Raw genomic sequence first — 24,726 nt, forward strand, 5'->3', positions numbered from 1 at the left:
CTTATAACTATATTTACCAGGATTTGAGCAACAACCATCAACCTGGTTGACCTTCGTCGAAGAGGGGAATCATATTTCAAAGCTTACACTGAGTCGTGTTGTAAGATCTAGTTATGACTTATATAATACTGTTTAAACGAAAAGTAAACATGGGAGTTTCCCAACTAAGATAATCTACAAATGAGCACAATATCTTTGTATGTTGATGTAGAATTATATTAATCCGATTAAGGTAAGAAAATGTACAGGCAGGCAATGTAAGATTTTGTTTAGTTTCAAATGATTGCTATACCTACCTACCTATGTACCAAGTTCATTTAATTATACCCCAGTCTTATAATTAAATAGTCCAAAAACATAATTTGATTTAGTAACTATACTATTACTGAACTGAGTGAATGGAATTAACTATTGGGTAAATGAGGTTCTGCTTCTGTTTGCTTTTCCAGTTACCTATCTATAACAACAGTAAAGTATGATAATCTATTATGTTTAATTTGTGGAATCGTCATGAGCAAAGTTCGAAAATTTTGTAGGTGAGAATCAGTGTCAAAAGTAAGTAAGAAAAATTATCTCAAAAACATAAAGTAACTTGATATTATATGCAGTCATTAGGGACTATGCACAAACGGTGTTAGAATCGGACGGTCAAAACTGAAAACTAATTAGGTACATAAATGGATACCTATGTATGTACCTACTATGATATCTACTTTATCTATTTACATTGTACCACCCTACCTACTTGTTAAAACGCTGTAAGACAATAAATATTTATAAGTATCTCTTTAGGTATATTTATTTTTTACAAAATATTTCTTATATTCACAGAAGAAAAATATTACAAAATTCAAATAGACCTTTTATTTGAATTTTGTATTACTGTACATATGTATAATTAATTATTATATAGATTTATGTAATTATATAATTTTGAATAAATTCTAATCGCATAGTTTTTATCAAATATGAATTTATTTATTTATTTAATAAAAATGTTAGGTAGGTAGGTACATAAATAAAAGACATGATAAAAGTACAAATAAATAAAATATTCTTACCGAAGGATTCAAAATAATCTTCTCTGAGGCAAGTATCCAAATTTTTCACTTATGGTATTTATTAATTCAAACGTATGAAACTTATGTAGTACACAAAATACGAAAAAATATGCTTCAAGTGGAAATTCACAATAAATTTACATAAGCGCGCGTTCGTAGACAGACACCACCGAATGCCGCAATTCGCCTGATTTGATTGATAAACAAAACTTCCGCTTCTCGCAGCGCGCGCATTCTTATGTTGCCATATGTGAAAAATAATAAAATGTAATAGAATATTTTTCTAGTATAGGGCATATTACGCAAAGCTCAGCGCAGATGGCGCTACTGGTACAACTAAGGTTTATAAACGTTGCCAAAAGAGGCTAAAAGCGCCAACAGGGGAGTATTGCTGCAAATGTATCCCGCCAGAGTACAGCACTGATGTTAGGTACACAAAAGCTTTGCCGCCTTTTGCTACGTCGATTAAAATATTTATTTTAGAGTACTTTTATAATCCTTTCATTATGTAAGCATTCGCATAAAATCGTTTTCCATAAGATAAAAAACTTCGAAAACTATGGGATACGCCTCACGCTGTAAAATATCCGAGCTAATAAACGGTAGAAAAGAAGCTGGGAACACTTCACACGTGAAGACTTATTAAAATATGGACTATGAATATAGGTAAGATAGTTTGTTTTGATGAATACTGATCCAGAAGAGGTACTTGACATTATTGCCACCCTTAAACCTGACAGTGCTCCTGGTGTTGATAACCTATCCACAAGATTCATTATGCTAATAAAAGAAATTATAGCCCCCATAATTTGTCATTTTGTGAATCTCTGTTTTCAGAAGGGAATATTTCCTGACCCTCTCAAACTAGCCTTGGTTACACCAGTGTACAAGGGCGGTGACAAAACGGATCCTAACAACTATAGACCTATCTCTGTTTTGACTGTGTTTTCCAAAATTACTGAAAAATTAATAAATATTCGGCTATTAAATTACCTTAAGACTCTCAATATATTATCGAATGAACAATACGGCTTTAGACAGGGGAGATCTACCGAAGACGCTATAATAACGCTAACAACACAAATATCAAAGCTACTAGATAGTGGCAAAAAATGCGCATCAGTATCTATTGACCTCAAAAAGGCGTTTGATACTGTTTTTCTCCCCACGCTACTGAGGAAATTAGAAAAAATCGGGATTAGAGGTATTCCCTTGAAACTTTTTGGCGAATACTTACACGGTCGAAGGCAGAGAGTTCGCATAGGAGACTGCACAAGTGAGGATAGGGAAGTAACACATGGTGTACCACAAGGGAGCGTGTTGGGGCCAACCCTATTCCTCCTATACATAAATGACCTCACTAACCTAAAACTTGAGGGGGGAAGTATTGTATCATATGCTGATGATACTGCCATTGTATTTGAGGGATCCACATGGAATGAGGTGTTTCTAAGAGCGAATAAAGGGATGGATAAGGTTTCACTTTGGTTAAGATCTAATCTGCTATCACTGAACACCACAAAGACAAAGTACATATGCCATCACATCACCAAAAAAACACAACCCAACCATAACTTTAAACTTCAACTCCATACATGTGACGGGACTAACTATAACCTCTGTAACTGCCCAGCACTGGAGAAGGTTGAATCTATTAGATACCTTGGAGTAATACTCGACCAGCGTCTATCTTGGCACCCACACATCGAACATGTCAACAAAAGAATCAGGAAACTTATTTGGATTTTTAAATTACTTAGACACGTAGCATCACGAACATTAATCAAACAAATCTATATTGCCTTGGCTCAGTCGGTAATTACCTACTCCATTTCTGTATGGGGTGGAGCTACAAAAACTAAATTCCTAGAGGTAGAAAGGGGACAAAGATGTCTTTTAAAGGTCATGTTCTTTAAAAAACTACGACATCCTACTAAGGATCTTTACGAACTTTGTAAACTACTATCAGTCAGAAAATTATTTATTTTGTCAACAAGTTTGAGATTACACAAAACTTTACCCTATAGCCCAAATGAACATATGGGCAGGAGGAGGAGGTCTAAGGTCGCTCCTATTCATCAAAGCAAAACATGCTTTGCTAAAAGACAATTTTACATAATTTCGGCAATGATATACAATAAACTAAATGAACAATTAGACATCCACAAACTCAGGAAATACAAATGCAAGACCTTAATCACAGAATGGCTTTCTCCGTTAGACTATGATGAAACAGAAGAATTCATAGGTAACCTGTAATTTGCTACAAAAATAATAAATAATAAAAAAGTCGAAGGGTTGAGAACAACAATAAAGTATAAATCAATCTATATTTAAAAGGATAAGATGATAAGAAAAATAAATAGTAAGTAAATATTATTACGTATGCCATCAGTAATAACCATTGCTTCACACACACACGCACGTACACACACACACTCTCACACTCACACACACACACACACACGCACACACACACCAACGAACACACATATCAAAAGAACTGAAACTTCAGCTTTTCTAAGTTTTAGAGTAATGTTTTGCTTTTCTTTCTTTCTTTCTTAATAAGTATATCAAGATTGTTTAACCAGGCCTAAGTAAATATTATGTTTTTGGAAGAGCGGGTCCTCCTGCCACAGGCTTTTCTAAGCTTACTAGGAGGGTCCCAGATATGTCTATTATTAGAAACTAGGGCTAAGTAAATAAAGAATTTTAATTTTAATTTTAATTTTTTAAGATCTTCAGTCAAAATCAGTTTATGACCACAGTTGACCAAATAATGCAGAACATAACCTAAAATAATGTTATTATTTTCAGAATAATCCACGAAATCCTTCCTTTTTCCTTTAAACTCGCACCACGATTTCATAGAAGATATTTTCGGTCGTAAATCTGCAACAATATTGAAAATTGGCGCTTTTTGCCACCATTGGCAATGTTTGTGTACCTTAGTTGTACCAGTAGCGCCATATGCGCTGAGCTTTGCGTAATATGCCCTATTTTGAATATTTTTGAAATTTCACGACTAAAATACCTTCTTCGCAATCGTAGTGTGAGTTTAAAAGAAAAAAATAAGGATTTAGTGGACTATTGAATAGGCTTCAGAACACAAAGTGATAAATACAAGACGAATTTGCTAAATGATTCAAGTCCATTGTAAAGCACAATACCTTTATGTTATGTAACATAACTAATAGAACATCATCAAACAGAGCTATTTACGTAATTTTAAAGTCCTCGTTTGGGAAAAAAATATAGTCTTTGTCAAATTATAGTTTTGCAAGAAATGCATTTTAGAAATTTATAAGAAATGAAACGGAACAGAATATTATAGATGGTTTTACAAAGCCCAATGTGCCGCTTTATATTAAATGGACCAGATTGGGCTGAAAATTAATATGGAAATCTTCTATCTCATTCGGGTACGCAGCCTGTCATCTTTAGTTTTCATTGTCTTTGCCTGGAACCGTAGAACAATAATGTTTTAGATTAGAAATGGCAAGTAAAGAATTTGTAAGTACCAAAGAATGTATAATACTTTTGTTATATTTCCTTGGTAAGTACCTAGTTCCATGTTGTACGAAGTACTACAAAATCCATGCCTAGCTCAGAAAGAGGTAGTAGGTACCTACCTAACATAGCAACCCAGAATTAAAACTGTCATATTTATTGAACTGTCCCATGTCCTCACTACTGTCATCATGCTGTCATGTCACGTCATTTTGACTTGTGGCGACCGACTGTCGATCTACCGATCGCCTGGGGTCCCGAAATTACCTTTATTTCCAGCTTTTATCTAAGATAATTGAGCTATTGTATATTAGGAATGGGTTACAAATTTCTAAAACTCGCATCTACGTCTTTCAAGGTATTTATTTGTTTATTTTCATTTTGGGATTTAAAGAGCTTGTCAAATGTTATGCAACCTTGCTAAAGGATTGTTGTACAGTATTTTCAGGATTTGAGTTTATTTTTTTATCACCTGATATTATTATAAAATTATATAGTACTAGCAAGCCCTTGTAAAAATGGCTCCAGAAACATTGTCTTATGATTTATTCTTGTGTAAGGTTAAAAATGTTATATTGACCTTCAGGCATGTGACCGATTACAAGTGTAGCAATTACTTCTTATCATATAGTTAAATCTGAAATGATAATAATGATCTTACGAATTGTCGATGCTTTTTTTCTCGTATTTATACCTAAAAGATAACCTGAATCTTTTTCTTAATCTTCAAATGTTAAAACATTGTATGGAAGTATTGTCTTGCTGTTTGTCACAATTATGATATTAGTAAATCATTATTGTTATGTAGTAACATTATTTAATAACCTTATTTTCTTGCTTCTTTAATATTAAATGACTACTGCTTTTAATAACTTGTAGGTTATTGATATAAAATTAAGAATATCTAATTATTGGTATTTCCACTGGTTATAACACAAACATTATAGATAATCAAATCAAAGGCAAAGTATGAATACAACTAATTTCTGATCTCATTATTTTAGACTAGCAGTATTCGTATTGGCACAAGACAGTACTCAACAGCACATGATGCCGACATAGTAGTAATTGGCTCGGGCCCCGGCGGTTATGTAGCAGCTATTAAAGCTGCCCAGATGGGCATGAAGGTTTGTATTGTGAAACTCCTCCCTTCAAAACTGTAGTCTTTTAAGTTATTAATACCCTGAAATAAACCTTCTAAATAAAAACAATAGGAAAGTTAAAAAAACACAATTTACTGTATGGATTTCGGTGCAATTTGATGGTTGAATATTCCCATATAGCAAGACTTGCTTGACTTTAACTATAGTATAATTTCTTTCTGACCTAATTTGTCATTGAAAACAGTTTTAAAAAAATCGGCTTCTGTTCAAATATCTACCCATTGTTAAACATTTAAGACAAGAAGAATATGTGATCCATTTCAAACTACCCCTTTAACTACCCACACTACTATTATCTCCTTGTGTAACAATTTCCCAAAAGGTTCTCTAGAACTTATTGCTCACAGCAATAAGGCCACCTTTTGTAATGTATCTAAATAATTATGTCATGCTATTTGTGATAATACATTTTGTTCTTATGTATATTATGTACAATATATGTAATAATTTGTGCATTAAAGTATTATTGTTTGTATTTACCTTTGGCATTGTTGACAGACTGTTTCAGTTGAAAAAGACCCAACCCTGGGCGGGACCTGCCTAAACGTCGGCTGTATCCCCTCGAAGGCGCTGCTCCACAACTCCCACTTATATCACCAAGCCAAGCACGACTTCAAGAGCCGCGGCATAACTACGGGAGACGTCGGCTTCGATCTTGGTACTATGATGGCCTACAAAGCCAACTCTGTCAAAGCCCTAACCAGCGGTATTGCCATGCTTTTCCAAAAAAATAAGGTATGTTTTATTCGTCCGTACCGTTTCATACCATAGATACATAAAATTGATATTAAAGACAAATCTGCAGTATGTCTGTCTTTCTATCTGTCTGTCATAGGTAGTCCACTGCACCAATTTCGAAAAAAATTGCATGTTGCATGAAAGTGCATGCATATAATTAATGACTGTTAACTTGCATATTTTGAGTAATATAATTAGTATTCCCAAAAAGCTACTGGCTTTTCAAGCGAATGGCATTTCAGAACAATAACTGTTGAGACGAAATGCCGAAATAAACTCATTTAAACAGTCTACTATTTGTTAATTAACTATGATGTGAAGGTGGTACCTTATATAGGAAAACTGATGTAAGGGATGTGAGTAATTATTAACATTCTACAACAGCATTTACCAACATTCCCTGTTATATGAATATAATTCCGTATTACAGTCAAATGTAAATAACTCAATATTCTAATGCAGGTGAAACTACTCCGTGGTCACGGAACTATACTGGCTCCGAACAAAGTGGAAGTAAAGGGCGAGAAAGGTGTGGAGACAGTCAACACAAAGAACATTCTCATTGCTACTGGCTCGGAAGTTGCGCCATTCCCAGGAGTCACGGTTGGTGTAAAAAAGTTTGGGAATAACTGGGAAATTCAGACTTTTTGTGAAGAAATTCGAAATATTTTCTTCATTTCTTATCCCATTTCACTTGGGGTCGGGTCTCGTCGTACACCGACGCCAGAGAAGGAATTTAAAAAAAAAGTAGTCTTATTTTCATTTCTCCTATTCATATTCGTTTATATCAAAAACAATACAATATCACCTCAGAAAATCTCTTGTTAGAGTCGAATCTTCAAAATTTACAGGACCCTGACCTCAAGCTTCGATCGTTAGATATATAAACTATTTATATCAAAGACACACAATATACATTTATGATAGAGTAAACCATGAAAATAAATGACAAATACACAAGAAACCTTCTACATAACATACAGTACAATACTGTGCCGGAGATACAGCAGAGAATGTAGAATATGGGGGGATTAGAATCTTTCTAATGTATGTAGAGGATGTAAAAATACTGAATGTACTAATAATAAAGAAATCACCATGGCTTAGGCACCAACTGAATTCTGCCTTCATAAATAGAGATTACATAGAATTACTATCTATTATATCCTTGTTCCAGTTTGATGAGCAGCAAATCATCACGTCTACTGGTGCCCTATCACTGAAGTCTGTCCCAAAGAAAATGCTTGTCATCGGAGCTGGAGTAATTGGCTTAGAGCTGGGCTCCGTATGGCAGAGACTTGGGGCAGATGTCACTGCTGTCGAGTTCCTTAGTAGTATTGGAGGTACGCATGTACTAGATACACTAGATAGCGGTATTTATAAGTAGGTGCCGCCTAAAGTATATACGTATGTATATCCTTTAGGCTACTTGAATAATATCTTACCAGTGTTTGCAATAACACATTTGATATGAAAGAAACATTTTAATATTTATCGTAGCATAAGCAAATCCTGGCGTGTGGTTCCACCCTAGAATAAGACTACTCCAAATGCGTGGATGTCGTACTTGGCGAGTAAAGGAAAGGGCCTTGACAACTGACAGACGAAAAATGCTTTTCCAAGAAGGGTTGACGGCGGAATTTACAAAATTTTAAGGTTTGTTTTTTACACTGGCTTGGCGGCGTCACAGCCCCGAATGCATTCGGGAACAGAAGATGAGAGAAGAGTACCATCAAAGCAGTCACCACACACTGGCTTCGATTTGAGACAGTTATTTGTTATTCTATGTATTTCAGTGCTATATATTTGATCTTTATCCATTAATAATAATAAACAAGACCAAAGGTTTTTTTACTATTGATAAAGTATTAAACCATCATATATTGACATTTAAAATCACTACACTAATAAAAAACAGTCTTAACAGTTCAAGTCTCTGATGTTAGCAACCCTTATTATAATTTGTAAACAATATTCATTTGTAGTAAATTGACAATTATATAAATAATAAATACATTTATAGGGACAAATCACACTGATTCAATATAATGCATCAATATAATACAGGAAGTTATCTACACAACACTAATACACATAAATCATCATAAATAAGATTATAAAATTTATCTTCATGCAATCACAATCGTATATCAAACTACTTAACCATTATAAAGGTAATTTTGAAATGAATAGGTATTTGCTTTAATTTATTTTGTTTGATCTGCCCATTTCGATGTTATTCCAGTCCAGCACAGTCCAACATATATTTTGCGTTATATACGATACATTTTAAAATAATGTCAAGTGGTGTGCCTGACGTCACTCTTCTAACTAGTACATAGATCTCCAGGAGTATCCCAAAAAAGCGAACGAAACGACCGACGACGCGGGCGGCCGCTACTTATTTGAATTTATTTAATTTGCTATTATTTATTTATATTCATTGAAAGTCGTGTCTAATTACTAAAATAATGCTTAGAAGTTAATATAGATAATACTTGTTCGAAGGTGTGGGTATCGATGGCGAAGTAGCCAAGACCCTACACAAGATCCTCGCGAAGCAGGGCATGAAGTTCAAGCTGGAAACTAAAGTCATGTCCGTCAAGAAGGAGGGCTCCACGGTCAAGGTCGAGGTCGAGGCCGCCAAGGGAGGCAACAAGGAAGTGGTGAGATTTATTATTACAAGCTTTTTTTAGGTTTATGTACTCTTAAAAAAAGTACAGGCAACAATCAACAATTAATATACCGTTGTTTTAATTCTACTCTTATTCTGTTCTACTTTTACGCATAAGTTTTTATAAAATGTCATGTTTCCCGGAGAATTTAAGTGATACTGTGGATAACATTTTGCTAACCTTAGGGGCCTTTGTAGCCCGGGCCCCGTATCTATATTATTGATATGACGCTTACGGCTGTAGCTGCGCCACTGGGTGTACTAAACAATAAAATGTTTATTAATTCATGTTGTCTATTGAATGGGTATACAATATATGTATGTATTAAAATAACCAAGTACAATTTTTAAATGTCACTTAAATTGATAACTTTATTAATTACGAGATTTACTATTTTTCGGTCTCATTGAAGTAGAAATGCTTTTCTCCTCCAAAATCCGTGACGTCACTTTACTGTCATACAAGCTCCATATAAACTTTTGTTTTCGACATTAGAAAAAGTATCTGATTTGACTAGTTGGGGAATAGCCAATTGGTGAATAAATGTCGGGCAATATAATTCCCAGTTGGAATGCGACGTGGTGCTGATCTCGATCGGTCGGCGGCCATACACCACCAACCTTGGGCTGGATAAGGTGGGCATCGCGCTGGACGACCGCGGCCGGGTGCCCGTCAACAACAAGTTCCAGACCAAGGTGCCCGGGTCAGTTGTCATCTCCTTTTTTACTTGCAATGTATGGAAGCCTTTATTTAACTTGCAATGTATGGAAGTGTTCATGTTCCGATGGAATCTTGGAACTCAATTTTGAAGCAGATATTTTTAACCGAATGAGCTGTTGTACATACGTTTAGTTGAGATGATAATGCATTATTTTGATAAGCATGACCTTTTGATGGCTCCAGATGAGGATTATCTTAATGACTAAATATTATATGATCAAAATTTTCCAGAATCTACGCTATTGGCGATTGCATTCACGGCCCTATGTTGGCGCACAAAGCTGAAGATGAAGGCATCGTGTGCATCGAAGGAATCAAGGTGACTTACTGAATAATTTGATTAATTGCTTTTGTTTTTAAAAAAAGGTAATTTGTTAAGACACCTAATAACAATTTTCCCTCGTATTCTTAAAAAGTACATAAGCTAAAATTCGTTATCAAGATGTCAACAGTACTTAATGAAGCTTAACTTTTTTCAGGGAATGCCAGTTCACTTCAACTACGATTGTATTCCATCAGTAATATACACGTCCCCTGAAGTAGGCTGGGTTGGGAAATCTGAAGAAGATCTGAAGAAAGAGGTATGTATAGAGATAAGTTTATTTTATGTTATACTATTCCAGATTTAGGCAATATTACAGATTTTGTGCTTGTTGGTCTGGGTACGAAGAAATAACATAAAATGTGCTAAACTTAATAATAGGAAAGGGATAACTTATTATATAAAGAAAACACAAACAAAATACAAACTCTGCTTAGTTCAGTACCAGTCTCTCAAAATCTTAAATTGATTCTACATTATAAGTACCTTTTCCATACCTTGTAACATAGATTGTGGACGTAATAAAGGACTTTTGAAGTTTGAACATTATTATCTTAGAATTACATCCACTAACGAGCCAGCCTGTTAAACCTGCCTTTCGTGTTTCGTGATGTTAATTACAAAAGCGATAATACGGTTTTACATGTGAAAGTATGTAAACATTTCATTTCAGATTCACAAATATTATTTGCAATAAATGTACTTCATTTTTTCCCAGGGCAAGGCATATAAAGTAGGAAAATTCCCGTTCTTAGCGAATTCAAGAGCAAAGACCAACGGTGAGCCCGACGGCTTCGTTAAAGTTCTCTCCGACAAAAGCACGGACGTCATCCTCGGGACACACATCATTGGACCCGTAAGTCTACATCTAAGTAAAAAAATAAATGTATACAGTACAAACTAAAAATATATTTTTTTTGTTGTATTAACAATTAATCTTTTAAATTCGCTTCAAAAATATTGTAGTCGATTTTTAGTTTTCTGTAATCTGCCGCTCAAAAAGTATTGAGATGAAAAAAAAAAAGATATAAAAACAGTCAACTTATAGCCTATATATTTCTGTTCCTACCTATGCCTGTGCGTGGTAATTTATGTGTATCACATAAATTATATTTAAGGACATCTTATTTATGAAATTATTCTGTGTATTTTTATGTAATGTGATTAAGTTAAATTAGCAAGTATATTGAAACTTAGTTTTATACACGTGAGAATGAGAGTAAAATATGTAAATGCAGGGCGGCGGCGAGCTCATCAACGAGGCCGTGCTGGCGCAGGAGTACGGCGCGGCCGCCGAGGACGTGGCCCGCGTGTGCCACGCGCATCCGGTACGGCTCCACCGCGTTACTCAGTGAACCACTGTGTCATTTCACTACACCGCAGTGGTTCTCACTCTACCGCCGTATTACTGTTTGTGCCGCCGCGTTACTGACTGTAACACTGTGTCATTCACTGTACTACCGCGTTACTCACTGGTTTAAATTTGTAAATTAAACAATCTTGATATATTTTCATTTGAATATACACAACTAAATATACTTGCATGTTACGAATTATTTTCACTTTTGGTACTCGTACTCGTATATGTAAGCGCAACTATGACAGCGCCCTATATATACTAATTCATACAATAGTTTCTAACGCTAAATTATACATATATTTTCTGTTTAATTGATTGATGACTAATATATGTTATTTGTATTTCCAGACATGTGCAGAGGCGTTACGTGAAGCGAACATGGCCGCATACATCGGAAAACCAATCAACTTCTAATTTTAGATATACAAATAGTTGTATGAATAACGTTTATTTAAATGCCCACTCGCCAGCAGGGCCGTGCGCCAGCTGATCGCTGCCCCGTAAGGAATGTTGTATGAGTCTGACATGAAAGTTTTTGAATATCTGAAATTTACTTATGTGGTCGTAAGCATACTTTTCTTTCTGTAAGTGACTGCTTATTTCATACAGTTTTTGAAATGTTCCGTCACATTATTTATTTTTGCTACCACTGAGACGTTATTTATTTATTTTTATTACCAAATTCATATTTTTATTTTTATTGAGTTCATTCCGTTATCTTGATAGAAATGTTTTTGGGTTACCTCAGTAATGTATGTACATTTCGTGTATTTATTTTATTTTGTAAATAGCTTTAAATACACATATATGAAAGTATTCTGTTGTTTGATTTTGGTTTTTACAAAAAGCTAATATTAAAACAATTATTTATATAGAGTATTTTATTTAAGAAGTATTTTCACTAGATACAATTGTTGCGCAAAAAAATATTCCATGATTATAACACACATAATTAAAAAAAATATCGAAACAAATGACTAGATTTAAAAACAACACTAAACTTACAATATCATATCCTGATATTGGAACAACTTAAAACCTTGAGTATATTGACTAATTAAAGAAAATCGTAAATTTTGATTAAATATATGACACTTAACAATAAAAGAGAGCATTTTAAAATGGCACGGAGTTAAAAACAATTACTGAATAACAGTTCTATAAAAGTAGCATAACGAATTTATAGCAATAACAAACAATAATTTAAAAACCTGCAGGTAATTCAATCAACGAGCGAGAATAAAATATTTTTCTAAAAACTTGCGATAGCTATATAAAAATAGATTATATATTTACTACAGATTAAAAGTTTATCCTAAGTAATACCTTCAAATGTATTCTTATTTCCGTATATATATTTTTCTTTTTTTGTTAATCAATGACTATTTCAGATTGACCAATCGGTGGCGGTGGAAATATTTTGAGGATGTTTCAATACGAATAGTTCCTAGTTGCATGCGAAAATAGAGTCCCTGATATTTCACTACTTAATTATCCCCACGTATCCAATATCAAACTGCACATATTTAAGTAGAATTTCGGAGTTAGTATCTCGCTGTACTCGGAACAATCGTTAGAATACATGATGGCCGCAGCCATCGTCGATGCATTCGACTTCATATATTTCCAAAGGACAGTTTCTAACTCGACGTAAGACAACTTATTCTCAACATAGAAGTCTTTTGAATAACGGAAACAGGTCTCCCATAAATTTGTATCCACGGGGAACATACTAATACATTTATCTATAATATCGGCCGCTCTATAAGCTAGGTTTCCTCCTTCTCTTATATTTACAATCGTTTTTGGCACCACGCCCTTGGGTACATAACTAAGCTCATTACAACAACAAGACAATTCTCTATATATCTCGGGACTTATTTCCGGATACGGCTCTTCATTTAAGATTGTCAACGACACTTCTTTGATACGTTTGGACATTATATTACTTATCACAATTCTCCGTTCGTCTCTCTTGCGCATTTGGCTTTCCGGATTTGATAAATCTGTGTGAGTGAGATAGATGCAATCTTGTGGTGGGGAAGTTTTAAGGTTGTTCAATAAAAGTCGTAGGCATTCCGAATATTTTTCGGTGTGGTACGCATACTTGGCTGCCATGTTGAAATTACTTGATAGATTCTCTTCATTGATCCATGGTTTTAGAAGAAGGATAATATCATCTGCCCAAGACTTGTTGTTGAAATCGTCGATACTAGCCAGTGGGTTACGTATGAGCTCGATGTTTTTTCTCTGTAGCTCTTGAAGCTCGAACGGGAACATTATATCCAGTCTGTCGATGGGATGGAACAGAAACTTATTGTTACTGCGACTGGTGGGTATTTTGATAACCCGTTTAGTTGTTTTCATCATTATAACGCGATTGGCACCCTTTTCTTTCTCATTGGTCAACTGCGAAATAAAGCGTGTTATGTTTCACAAAAGTTGGATAGCGCTAACAGGAACATAGCAGTTAATTTATCTGTCATATTAATATTTTATGAATGACTTTTTGATCACATTGGACTTTCTGACTACATGATACTGAATAACTTTTTGTATGGGAGGTATCCCGAAATCGCGGTAACAATTCAGGTGCCCCATACATTTTCCTCAAGTTAGCTATCTGATTTTGTATGACACAGCTGATTTTTTTTTCGCGATTTCAAGATTACTTCCATACGAAAAGTTGTTCAGTATCATGAACTGAGCATATAGACAAAAAGTCAGACTGTATATTATTGATTTATGATTGATTACCTGTAGATGTGCGTTGCCCGTAGCGTAGATCTTGCCGGCATCGTCCACATACACGGTGAAGTCCCCCCCGCACGCCGCCATGGCTCGTGTGGACACATCCTTATTTTCCTCTGGAGACTTCGGTTCACTATCTTTCTCGCTCGAATGACGATCCGAACGGATCCGGACTTCTGTAGGTATATGTACTTGTTTTCTATCTCCACTTCCTGTAAATAGATTTTTTATTATGCGTTTAGTCCATGTATAAGGGCGGACACATATTTTATCATTACAGTGTTGCCAGCCAAGTTAACGCAGCGTTCTCGTTTATTTCGTACTAGCTGCGCCCCGGGGCTTCTCACCGTGGGAATTTCGGGATAAAAAGTACCCTATTTATTATTCCAGTTTACATTCTACCAGTGTATGTCGATTTCGGGGTTCTTTAACTACAGGCATACCAAATTTCATCAAAAGCTGCCTAGCGGTTTAATCGTTAAAGCCGAACAGACTTTTGCATTTATAATACTAGTATGGATAAAAGAGATTGTGTTTATTTAACACTGTATGTACAACTTACCTAATTGACCGTCAAAATTCAATCCCCAGGTGTAGAGAGTACCAATGTTGTTTACTATGCATGAGTGATGCCAGCCGGCTGCAATCTATAAATATTAAATAATATAAATTTATTGAAGATGCCTCTAAAATTTATGGCGTTAAATTAAAAGAAGTATCAATTAATTGTGTTTGGACATTCATACACACACATAGAAAATGTTTAAGATGTCACCTGTTTAAATGACACTTTCTGTTCATTCCTGCGCGGATATAAATTTGTTAACTTTAGACATCGTTCAAAATTTGTTTGTAACAAAATTTATTTTTTGCGTAGACTCACCGCAACGATCCTCCCTCGTACATTGGTCGTGTCCACCAGCTCGGGGAGGAGATGCGGCTCCGCGCTCAGTGCGGGGGAGGGGGAGGGGGAGGAGGTGGGCGACGGGGAGGGGGAGGCGGAGCGCCGCGCGTGCGCCGCACGCACCTGCTGCGGAGACGCGCCCCAGGTGTACAAACACCCGGTTTGGCTTAGTGCCAGCTGGAATTATTCATTATATTTATTCAAGGTGGTTTTACAGTCTAATTACATATATTAAAGGTGATTATAATATAGTTGCTGATAACAAGACTTGGCTCATAACATCAACGCTACACATTATGATACAATGCACGCACATTTAGGTTCTTATATAAGAGACGTGCATTTTCCCGCGAGACAAAGCCGAGCGTAACAAATAGGACGAGCATGCAATGCTTTGCGTTCCGATTCGATGAGCAGAACTTGCAATGTGACAAAAACACTCGTATCCATATGCTGCGACGGCCATTTACCATCAGATGAGCCTGATCGCCTAGTAATATATAAAAGCCACACATGGCACTCACATTGTGGAAGTAGCCCACAGCGATGGCGACGGCCGACTGCGGCATCGCGACCCGCAGCGGCACCGTGGCCTTGTGGCGGGCGCCGGAGCCCAGCTGCCCGAACACGCCGGCGCCGCTCGCGAACACGTCCCCGCTGCGGGTCAGCACCACGCTGTGGCACGCGCCGCAGCCCACGCTTAGCACCTTCAAAAATAATCCAATGATCGACGTCTCTTGCGAAAACTGAGGAAACTTCGTGATTTTTTGTACAAGCACATCGATTTAGACATGCATGGCGTGCAATCTCTTTGGATAGGTTGATGTACTGTTGACTGTACAGTCAACCGTTAATTAAAACTTTATGGATATGAGTAATCTTATACTTTCTTTCGTGTCTTACGATTAGGGCCTTGCTTCTTCTTCAGGTGCTTCTCGGACTAGCGAAGGTTGGCTGTCAATCTTGCATACTCCTCTCTAATTTTTAAAGAGCCAGCAGAAGAGGCAAACACAAAAAATGCTGGTGAAGTGGTGCTTTGTGTCACGTGTCATTTGATTTTGACTAACGAGCAGAAAAGGTATCGCATTATGTACCTACGCATTAAAAGAGCAAAATAAAAACTAAATATTTTACAAGCTTTTATTTTTACCTTTCGACCTTGGAATTTCGCTACCAACTTCGGCTTCCACACATCGTCGATATTGCCATGGCCTAGTTGTCCATGGATGCCCCACCTGCAAAGAGGAAATCACTACGTTATGTGTATTATGTATAAGAAACCTTTGCAAACATATCTCACGCAACTACATATTTTATAATGTAGTTGTATATGTAACTTATTTATATAAACAACTAAAGATAAAATTTCACAAACAGTTGATTCTTTTTTCTTATCTAGTGTAGTTCGACCTTGACAAAAAAAGAATGACAACACACATGTAAACAAAAGCAATTCATTGGCAAAGCTCTGTCATAGACATAGGTATTTATACGACCTTGATATACGTAAAAACAAAATTACGGCTAACAAATTCTCGGACACTACACACGTTTTTATATAGCAGTTCGATAGTGTTAAAACTGCTCACCCCCACGTATAAAGCCGGCCGCCGAGGTCGATAGCCGCCGAGTGGTAGTGTCCGGCGGCGACGGCCACCACCGGCGCGGCCCAGCGCTGGGCCACGCGGGCCAGGCCGCCGTGCGCGCGGGCCAGCTCTCCCACAGCGCCGCGCCACATTGACCCCACGCCGAGCTGACCGAACGAATTGTCGCCCGCCGCGTAGATCTAAATACATTTTAGACAACTATATCATCCTAGCCCTGCGCGCGATGTTACATAAATTATTATTTAAAAAAATACGTTCTAATGGACAAAAACTCCATCTACTTTTATTAAATAGCCATTGACCATATACTTGCTAGCTGTACCCCGCAGTGTTAACGGTGGATTGTCATCGTTGTAATTCTTTAAACGTCATTACTTTTTTTATAGTTGCGTTTCTAATTCAATGCACAGAGCGCTATCTACTTTATAAAGAACCATTAACTATCAAACTTTTTGACCAAATCCTATGGGAATCGTGTACTTTCGGGATAAAACAAATATATATTGGAGAAAACAGCATGAATGGTGTGAATTGTGTAACCAGTCGCTGTCACGGTCACACAAATCACAGCCATATATTCAAAATTTCAATGTTTATTTAGTACGCTGAACTTTTGCTTCACAATTTCAGCATAGTACACAATATGACGAGACAGGTTGTAAACTAACGGCGAAGTCTATATCATAGATGAATGACGTAGTGGAGTATGATCTTTATGTCCTTTGGGGGATCCCAAAGGACATAAAGATCATACTCCACTACGGCATTTTACTCACCCCATTTTCCGTCAACACAAGCGTATGATGCCGCCCGCAAGCCACATCTATCACCCTCCCAATCAATTCCGTGTCAACCGGAGTATTCGCCATAAATATCTTCGCATTCCCCTCATCGGCGACCGCCCAGTGGTTAAGACCGCAGCTTAGAGCTCTCCTGGGCCTGTACTGATTCTTCCAGGTTTCTGAATCCCGTGTTATTTGCATGTGGATGTCGGGACAGGGGTCTCGAGATTCGATGGCACAAGCTACGTGCATAAATGTCGATATTAGGTACACCATTCTCGCTGTCTGAAACGTAATAATGTATATTAAATATATTATATTTATCATACATATTTCAATTTTGTATATAGATTTAAATTCATATAAGGTTTTTTATGAAAGCATACTTGATAGAATAATAAAAAATATTTTTATTTTTTATTATTACACTATAGGGAATCATCGTCACACATAGAATGATAGAAGATACGTACATAAATTGACGAAATTCCTTGCTTCATATCACGCATTAACGGTCGTAGTTGATCTTGCAAGGGGTTCAGAAATAGGCAGAGGCTCTGAAATAACAAAATTATCAAATGGATAAGTGATTCATATACTTATTACATAATACGCTTTTAATATTCCAAAAACAATCTAGCAGTATCTATATATAAATGCGAAATTTTGGATATATGAGTTTCGATAAAATTTGGTACACCGGTAGAATATATTAAGCTAGAATAGCACATGGGGTACTTTTTATTTCAAAATTCCTACGGGCAAGATTCCCATAGTATTACAGGACAATAAATTACCTTCAATATAATCGTATCAAATTCATTGCGCTTTGCGACAATAAAATCGAACAGCCATTGCGTATTTTCCTTCATCATCAACGTAATTAGGCTGTTCTCACTGATCAGACAGTTTAGAGCTCCTCTGCATATTTCATTGCGAGATTTAACCGCCTCTAGTAAGAGATTAGGGTGCCCTCGATGTACACTGAACACTGGGACTAGGTCCCAAAGACCCACGCACGCGGCGAATGATGATAACTCTTGCAGTTCTATTGGGCTTAGTGTCGTGATCTTTGGATCCCTGAAAATAATAAAATAAGGTATATATAAAGGAAAATGCCCACCCAGTTATCTTGGTTAATTAAACTTATGCATATTTTTTGTAAAATATAATAACATTATTTTTAAATATTTATATTTACATATAAAATAATGAGATGATGGAAACAGGTATAGAAATATTTTGCAAGTTCTACAAAAAACATCTCTTTTGGAGGAAAGATTAAGTAAATTTGATTTATTAAACTAATATCACTTACATATCGAATGTCTCTTCATGATTAGTGGCCATTTTGAGAAGGACGGCCAACAATTTGATGGTGATAGCAGCATTGCCCAAACTGCCGGCGGTGCTCACGTGTTTATAAATGGCCAGATCGTGTAGCCTTCCGAACACGCCTAAACGTGCCACCCAGCCATCAGGTGGACTCTTTAAAGTAAATAAATGTAAATGAATATATACCTACCACAAGTTATTACCTAACTTGTGGTATATATTCATTTTATTTAATCATATGACGATCGATAGGGCGATAAATTGTATTAGAGCTACATAATAAGCATTCAATACTTTCATGTCCTCATAAAAATAAAAAAAGGAGTTAAAAATTCTGAAACATGTTCTCTCGGGACTTTTTGTGTCTATACCTGTAATTTTTGGCGACGTTTTGGTTATTCCACTTCTCCCCTTCTTAGCGTGTCATCACGCCGAAGCATATTTGTCAAGACCAATAGACGCCACCAAGTTATAAAAATAATATAATTTTTGAAAGTTGAGAATAGAAGAGACAAACCTGCGAGAGACAATGCAGATAGTGCGCGGGCGCCAGCTTGCCGCGCGCCAGCAGCAGGTCGGCGGCGGCGCGCAGCAGCGCCGGCACACGCGCGCCCAGCGCCACCGCGCACCGCTCCGCGCCCGCGCCGCCTCGCGTCACCAGCGACACCAGCCACTCGCACGGGCAATTACTGACAATACGCCACTTGACAAGCTCAGACAATTGTAAAAAATATTTATAATCTATGCAAAATAGATATATTTAGGATCATTATGATAATTCATAGACTGTTACAATGCAACTGGATGATACGAAAATTTAAAAGTTGGTTGGAAATTTCATCATAAAAAACTTAAATTTTGTAACGACTTTTATTAAGAACTAATTAATAATAAGAACTAATAATAAAAAAGAAGCCTAGATGTTACTCCTGAAGATTTCATCTATTCATATTATTTAAATCAATACATATAATAAAATTGAAGAAAGGTCAATTTTGTACATTGGATTTTTTTTTTAATTCTTCATGGAATGTACTTAGTTACTGATATAGATGACGAAAATATAGTTTTGGAAATTTTTGTTTGTCTGTCTGAACGCACATCACGCTGTAAAAGATTGTATGGGACTTAATTTTCAAGATAAAAAGCTGAAAATTCTTACTGACTCTTAATATTTGTAGTAAATAACAGTAAGTAAATACAAAGAATGTTTAATTTACGTTTGTGGTTAATAAAAAACCGGGTCGTAAAACGTTATGGAAAATGGGACGGCACGCGTTGCAGAAAGCGGGAGTGGGAGTCGGAGTGAGAAATGGGAAGAAGACACGTAGTGGGAAACGGGACGGGACACATTGCGAAAAACATAATGACACAAAATGTAGGAAACGGTACGAACCGCTACCTAACATAATACCTAACATAACCGCTTCCTGTTATGTAATGTAGATATCCCGATTGGACAAGTTTGCGGGACAAGACACGTAGCAGGAAACAGGAAATTGAACTAAAGATGAGAAAAAATGCGAATTTAAATCATATGTTTACCAGTCTTACAGAGTACGCGATTTTATTTGGCTAACCAATTAACGCGGGCGAAGCCGCGGGCAAAAGCTAGTAAATAATATGCATATATAATAATCATATTGCAGCAGGACTTACATAATAATTAAAAGATAACTGAATGTGGTGTTACCTACCGTTAATACTGTTTTATACATATGTATCATTTGAAATGATTAACTTTGTGAAATGTAATATGACATAGCAAAAACAACCGGTAACATGACGTCTTACAATATAACCAAAAATTAGTAACTAAGTGAGAAGGCACATTACATAATATAAAGTGACATCTAGCCTGTTTAGTCAATGGATATATATTGTTACGGTGGTCTGTACAATTAAATTTCTCTATTAATTTTACTCCTTACCAAAAATTGTTCGGCCACGCGAAAAAAGTCGCGGGCATCAGCTAGTTTATAATAAAGTTTAAACTTACACAGTATTCAGAACAAAGGCGCCGCAAGTTGTAACAACGAGACACGGTTCCAGCGTAAACCTCGGCAGCTGCAAGTCGCACAGGAAGGTGGGCTCCCGCCAGCCGCCGCTAGAAGACGGCGGCTCCTTCGCAGACATTACGTGCGCTCGATGCACTTCCCCTAGTAGTTCCGCTGTCCACAGTTCGGAAAATTCTATTTTTGCACCTAATAGGCCATCACCCTAAAATTAAATTACTGTGAGGGAGAAGCATATATAATTATGTATGTTTAACTTTTTTCTTCTTCATAGTCATATTCCTCATAGCTGAGGGTCATGATCATTACAAGGATTAAAACACACACACAGACTTTCTAGGCACTATTAAAAGAGTAGTTTGACATTCCCTTCTCCATTTCACACAAAAGTTGTCAATCAACTAGAGTGCAGATTTCGGCATGATATTTACCATCACTGGAATAAAGTGGTGGTTGACGAACACTAATGACTCAAATTGGTATACAAACTCAGTTCATAGACAGGCTTCTTCACCATTATAGTGCGAAAGTCTGTCTGTCTGTTCTGCTTTCAGTGCCCAGGCTTCATCAATTTTAGGTTAAAAATAGTGAATTGATATGATTGTTAGTCAAGTAGTATATGTCTCAGTGGTATTGCTCTCAGCAGTATATTTTTTATTATTATTACCTGTATGACAGAAAAAGCAGAGCTGTGTACTTCCAATTGGTTTCTTCTCAACAAGTATATAAGTCTTTGCGTCCATAATCCTTGTATGTATTGTCCATCTTTTTTTATGTGCGGCCTTAGGGTTCTTGATGGTGTGTCTTCTTCAGGACTTTCCAGCTAAGAAAACCCAATGATTGAGTATTGTATTACAAATAGGTTTATGTAAACTTTTTATTAGCTTTTAAGGCTTTAATACTAATAGTAATTAAGGCTACTTTCCAAATAGTCAAATCAAATTCCTTTTTGTAATGTCGAAAACTAATATTTATGTGCATGTATTACAATGATGACAATTTTAGAGATAAAAAGGATGGCTAATAAACTGTAATGCGAAAAAAATATAGTAAATCATGTAATCAAGTCAAATAGCTAATTGTTTAGAGAACAAAGTTTTCTCATGTAGAGGTGTAAATAATATGCTGTAGAGTCATAAGATTAATAAAAAAGTTTTAAAGTGACTTACAATCATAGTGCCTTCATTCAACTCAAAAGCTGTTAAGAAATGTCGGCCATTGACATACTGAGCTGTCAGAGTCCAATTATTTGAGCCCTTTCTAAACATTGGCAAGTACTTGGTGGGTTTCAAACAATGCTCAATTGTTTGTGCTTTACTGTCATCTGAAAAGTAAAAAAAAAAACATTTTTACAACTCCTGCATTTAATTAAAATGTAATTTCTTCACCAAACTATGAAATAAGTTTAGTTCAATAGATATTATACTTTACAATTTTAATATATATATGAAGTAAATAATATACCCTTAGAGCCACCTTGGATGAAAAATGTAATTTTGTCTTTTGACAATTGCTTGATATAAGACATGAAACTATCACGTTTGTCTTTGTCTGTCTGTGCCCGTGTCTGCTGCAGCCAGTTGTAGCCAAAAGATCTGTGTTCCAATACCAGTTTCCATTGTTGAGATTTTCCTCTAGTTATCTGTAAAAGATGAAAGTTATATTGAAGTTTACCTATTCAGTGACTCAGTACTCTCAAGAACTATGCATTTTTTTAACATTTTCAACAATTTAATTTACAACTTATTTCCTTTAGAGTTCCTAAATGTTTCTTTTAGAGTCTTATTGGTATATATATAAGGTAGTGTAGTGTATATATATAATGTTTTTGTTCTCTGATTTTATGACTTATGTGGTAGGTATAAATATTATAGTACTATTGTACTTACTAGTAATGCTAATAAATCCAATGAATCATCAAAACAAATCTGCAAATCCACAATATCTCCAGACACCTTGCACTCCCCGACAGTACTTTGCGTCTCCAATGAGTAGAATGTTATTAATCCAGTCTGTAAATAATTTTAAGTTCAAATTTGACCACATGTTTTGCATTTATAGCATTAAATCATGGCATACTTATTGTTGTATCGATTAAAATCTAATACATAGGTAATGTTATTTTATTACTTAAGCCCTAGTTTCAGCATGTAATTTTATTAAATGCCTGAATGTTTTATCAATGGCTGAAAACTAAAATAATAAAATGTATACCTTTGATCCTATGATCAATATGTTTTCTGATTCTTTAGTCAGCCACCATACAACTGAACTAGGTTTGGAGATACTTCCAAGAGGTAACACAGTCACACTAGATAAAGACCACTTATAATCAAAAGTGCTTTGTGGTATAAACAGAGGAAGAAATGGCACTAGCAACACTTTCTGTTCACTGATAATAAGAACCCAAGTGCCACTTGGTTCAAAACACATACAATAAATAGGATTGTCAACGAAATCCCAGTCATAGTACTTTTCCAATCGCTCGCCTTGTGAATTGAAATAAATAAACACCAGCTCTTTATCACTAGAAAAAGCTAAGAATTTCTTTAAGCCCACTTCGTAGAAGCTATATGTAACAATATCAAGGTTTATCAAAACATCTAACTTAAAAAGGCCGGAAAAATCTAAATGTTCATTGTTTTGAGTCATTTTCTTACAGGTATAAAATAAATAAATAAAATTGTGTGAAATAATCACAGCATTCAATCAACAGTTCAACATAGACAACAACTTCACTGACAATATCTGTTGTCAATGTCAAGTCAAGAGCTTCTCTCAGCTCAGACTAGTGTTGCCGTTGCCGTTCGATAGTAAACTATCGATAGACTATGACAGTTTGAGATAAAGCTAAGTATTTAATAGCAAGCGATAGTTTTACATATTATCGATAATACCAGTTTTGGTGCAACACTGTTTATAAAGAGCAATACTATCGATAGTATCGAACCGTGATGACGAGTATACTATAATATTATAGACTATATAGAGTATCTATGTTATTGCTCTGCTAATAATCCTACTGGTATCATAAATACGAAAGTTTGTAAGAATGTATGAGTATATGTATATTTTTTATAATTATTACTTCTTATTTTTTGTGAAAGACACAAAAAAATCTACTGGACGTATTGTTCTAAAATTTAGTAAATGGGTAGAATATAACCTGAAATAACACATAGGGTACATTTATTTCGAAATTCCCACGGCAGCCCCGGGGCGCAACTAGTATTATACAGTTCAATACCATCAATAGTATTGTTCTTTGGCAAAACTATTGCTCCTTACTTGCTTGCTACTACTTGCTTGCTAATAGCTACGTATCGATAATAGGTAGCGAAAGTTGGCAACGCTATTGACGCTATCTCAGACAGCATCTGACAGCATTCTGACAGTAACAGGTTAACAGAATTGACAGTGACTCTTCCCATCTAAGCTTTGTTTCAGGTTAGGTAGGTAGGTACCATGGAATTAGTGGGTACTCAGTACAACAGTACTTATTAAATCCATGGTAGGTACCTACCTAACTACCTACTTTTGAAGTTTTTGCCAAAAGATATACTTTTACCTATCATAAAAAGTCGCGTCTATCTGTCTGTACGAACGTGTAAAAACTACCGAACGAATATTTGTATGGTTTTCACACCAATAGATGGTGTGATACGTGAGGAAGGTTTTAGCATGGTTTTTGATTCGAGTACAACAAAATGTATCATGGCTTTATGCAAACGGACCACTAGTTTGCATACAGTTTGGTGGTTTGGCCACTAGTAATGTTATATC

General features: G+C 35.9%; 2 protein-coding genes across 2 annotated transcripts; one reads left to right on the top strand and one right to left on the bottom strand.

Moving 5' to 3' along the window:
* The first annotated feature begins 4,768 nt into the window (after positions 1–4,768).
* Positions 4,769–12,365, top strand: LOC128670600 (uncharacterized protein). The gene is made up of 12 exons (XM_053746389.1): positions 4,769–4,929; positions 5,576–5,698; positions 6,233–6,469; positions 6,935–7,075; positions 7,650–7,815; positions 8,981–9,138; positions 9,714–9,850; positions 10,099–10,186; positions 10,347–10,448; positions 10,908–11,045; positions 11,428–11,517; positions 11,898–12,365. The coding sequence occupies exons 1-12, from the start codon at positions 4,888–4,890 to the stop codon at positions 11,961–11,963; spliced, it is 1,488 nt and encodes a 495-aa protein (XP_053602364.1). The 5' UTR covers positions 4,769–4,887; the 3' UTR covers positions 11,964–12,365.
* Positions 12,366–12,415: 50 nt separating this feature from the next.
* ca (claret) lies at positions 12,416–23,687 on the bottom strand. The gene is made up of 18 exons (XM_053746388.2): positions 23,158–23,687; positions 22,833–22,955; positions 22,408–22,585; positions 22,113–22,267; positions 21,611–21,766; positions 20,928–21,148; positions 19,446–19,617; positions 18,912–19,081; positions 18,391–18,673; positions 18,067–18,150; positions 17,588–17,878; positions 16,794–16,990; positions 16,355–16,439; positions 15,729–15,911; positions 15,184–15,381; positions 14,863–14,947; positions 14,307–14,512; positions 12,416–13,958 (listed from the first exon to the last, which is right to left on the bottom strand). Exons 1-18 carry the CDS (start codon positions 23,593–23,595, stop codon positions 13,041–13,043), a joined length of 4,143 nt encoding a protein of 1,380 aa, XP_053602363.1. The 5' UTR covers positions 23,596–23,687; the 3' UTR covers positions 12,416–13,040.
* Between the last annotated feature and the right edge of the window lie 1,039 nt (positions 23,688–24,726).

Source organism: Plodia interpunctella, chromosome 6 (genome assembly GCF_027563975.2).
Source record: "Plodia interpunctella isolate USDA-ARS_2022_Savannah chromosome 6, ilPloInte3.2, whole genome shotgun sequence".
Classification (NCBI taxonomy): domain Eukaryota; kingdom Metazoa; phylum Arthropoda; class Insecta; order Lepidoptera; family Pyralidae; genus Plodia; species Plodia interpunctella.

Coding starts and splice junctions, on each gene's coding strand:
- ca (XM_053746388.2), bottom strand. CDS start 23,595: ATGACTCAAAACAATGAACATTTAGATTTTTCCGGCCTTTTTAAGTTA. Junction 21,767..22,112: donor TGAATGAAGGCACTATGATT/GTAAGTCACTTT, acceptor GGGTTTTCTTAG/CTGGAAAGTCCTGAAGAAGA. Junction 14,513..14,862: donor GAATTTTGACGGTCAATTAG/GTAAGTTGTACA, acceptor ATCTATTTACAG/GAAGTGGAGATAGAAAACAA.
- LOC128670600 (XM_053746389.1), top strand. CDS start 4,888: ATGGGTTACAAATTTCTAAAACTCGCATCTACGTCTTTCAAG. Junction 6,470..6,934: donor TGCTTTTCCAAAAAAATAAG/GTATGTTTTATT, acceptor ATTCTAATGCAG/GTGAAACTACTCCGTGGTCA. Junction 9,851..10,098: donor TTCCAGACCAAGGTGCCCGG/GTCAGTTGTCAT, acceptor AAAATTTTCCAG/AATCTACGCTATTGGCGATT.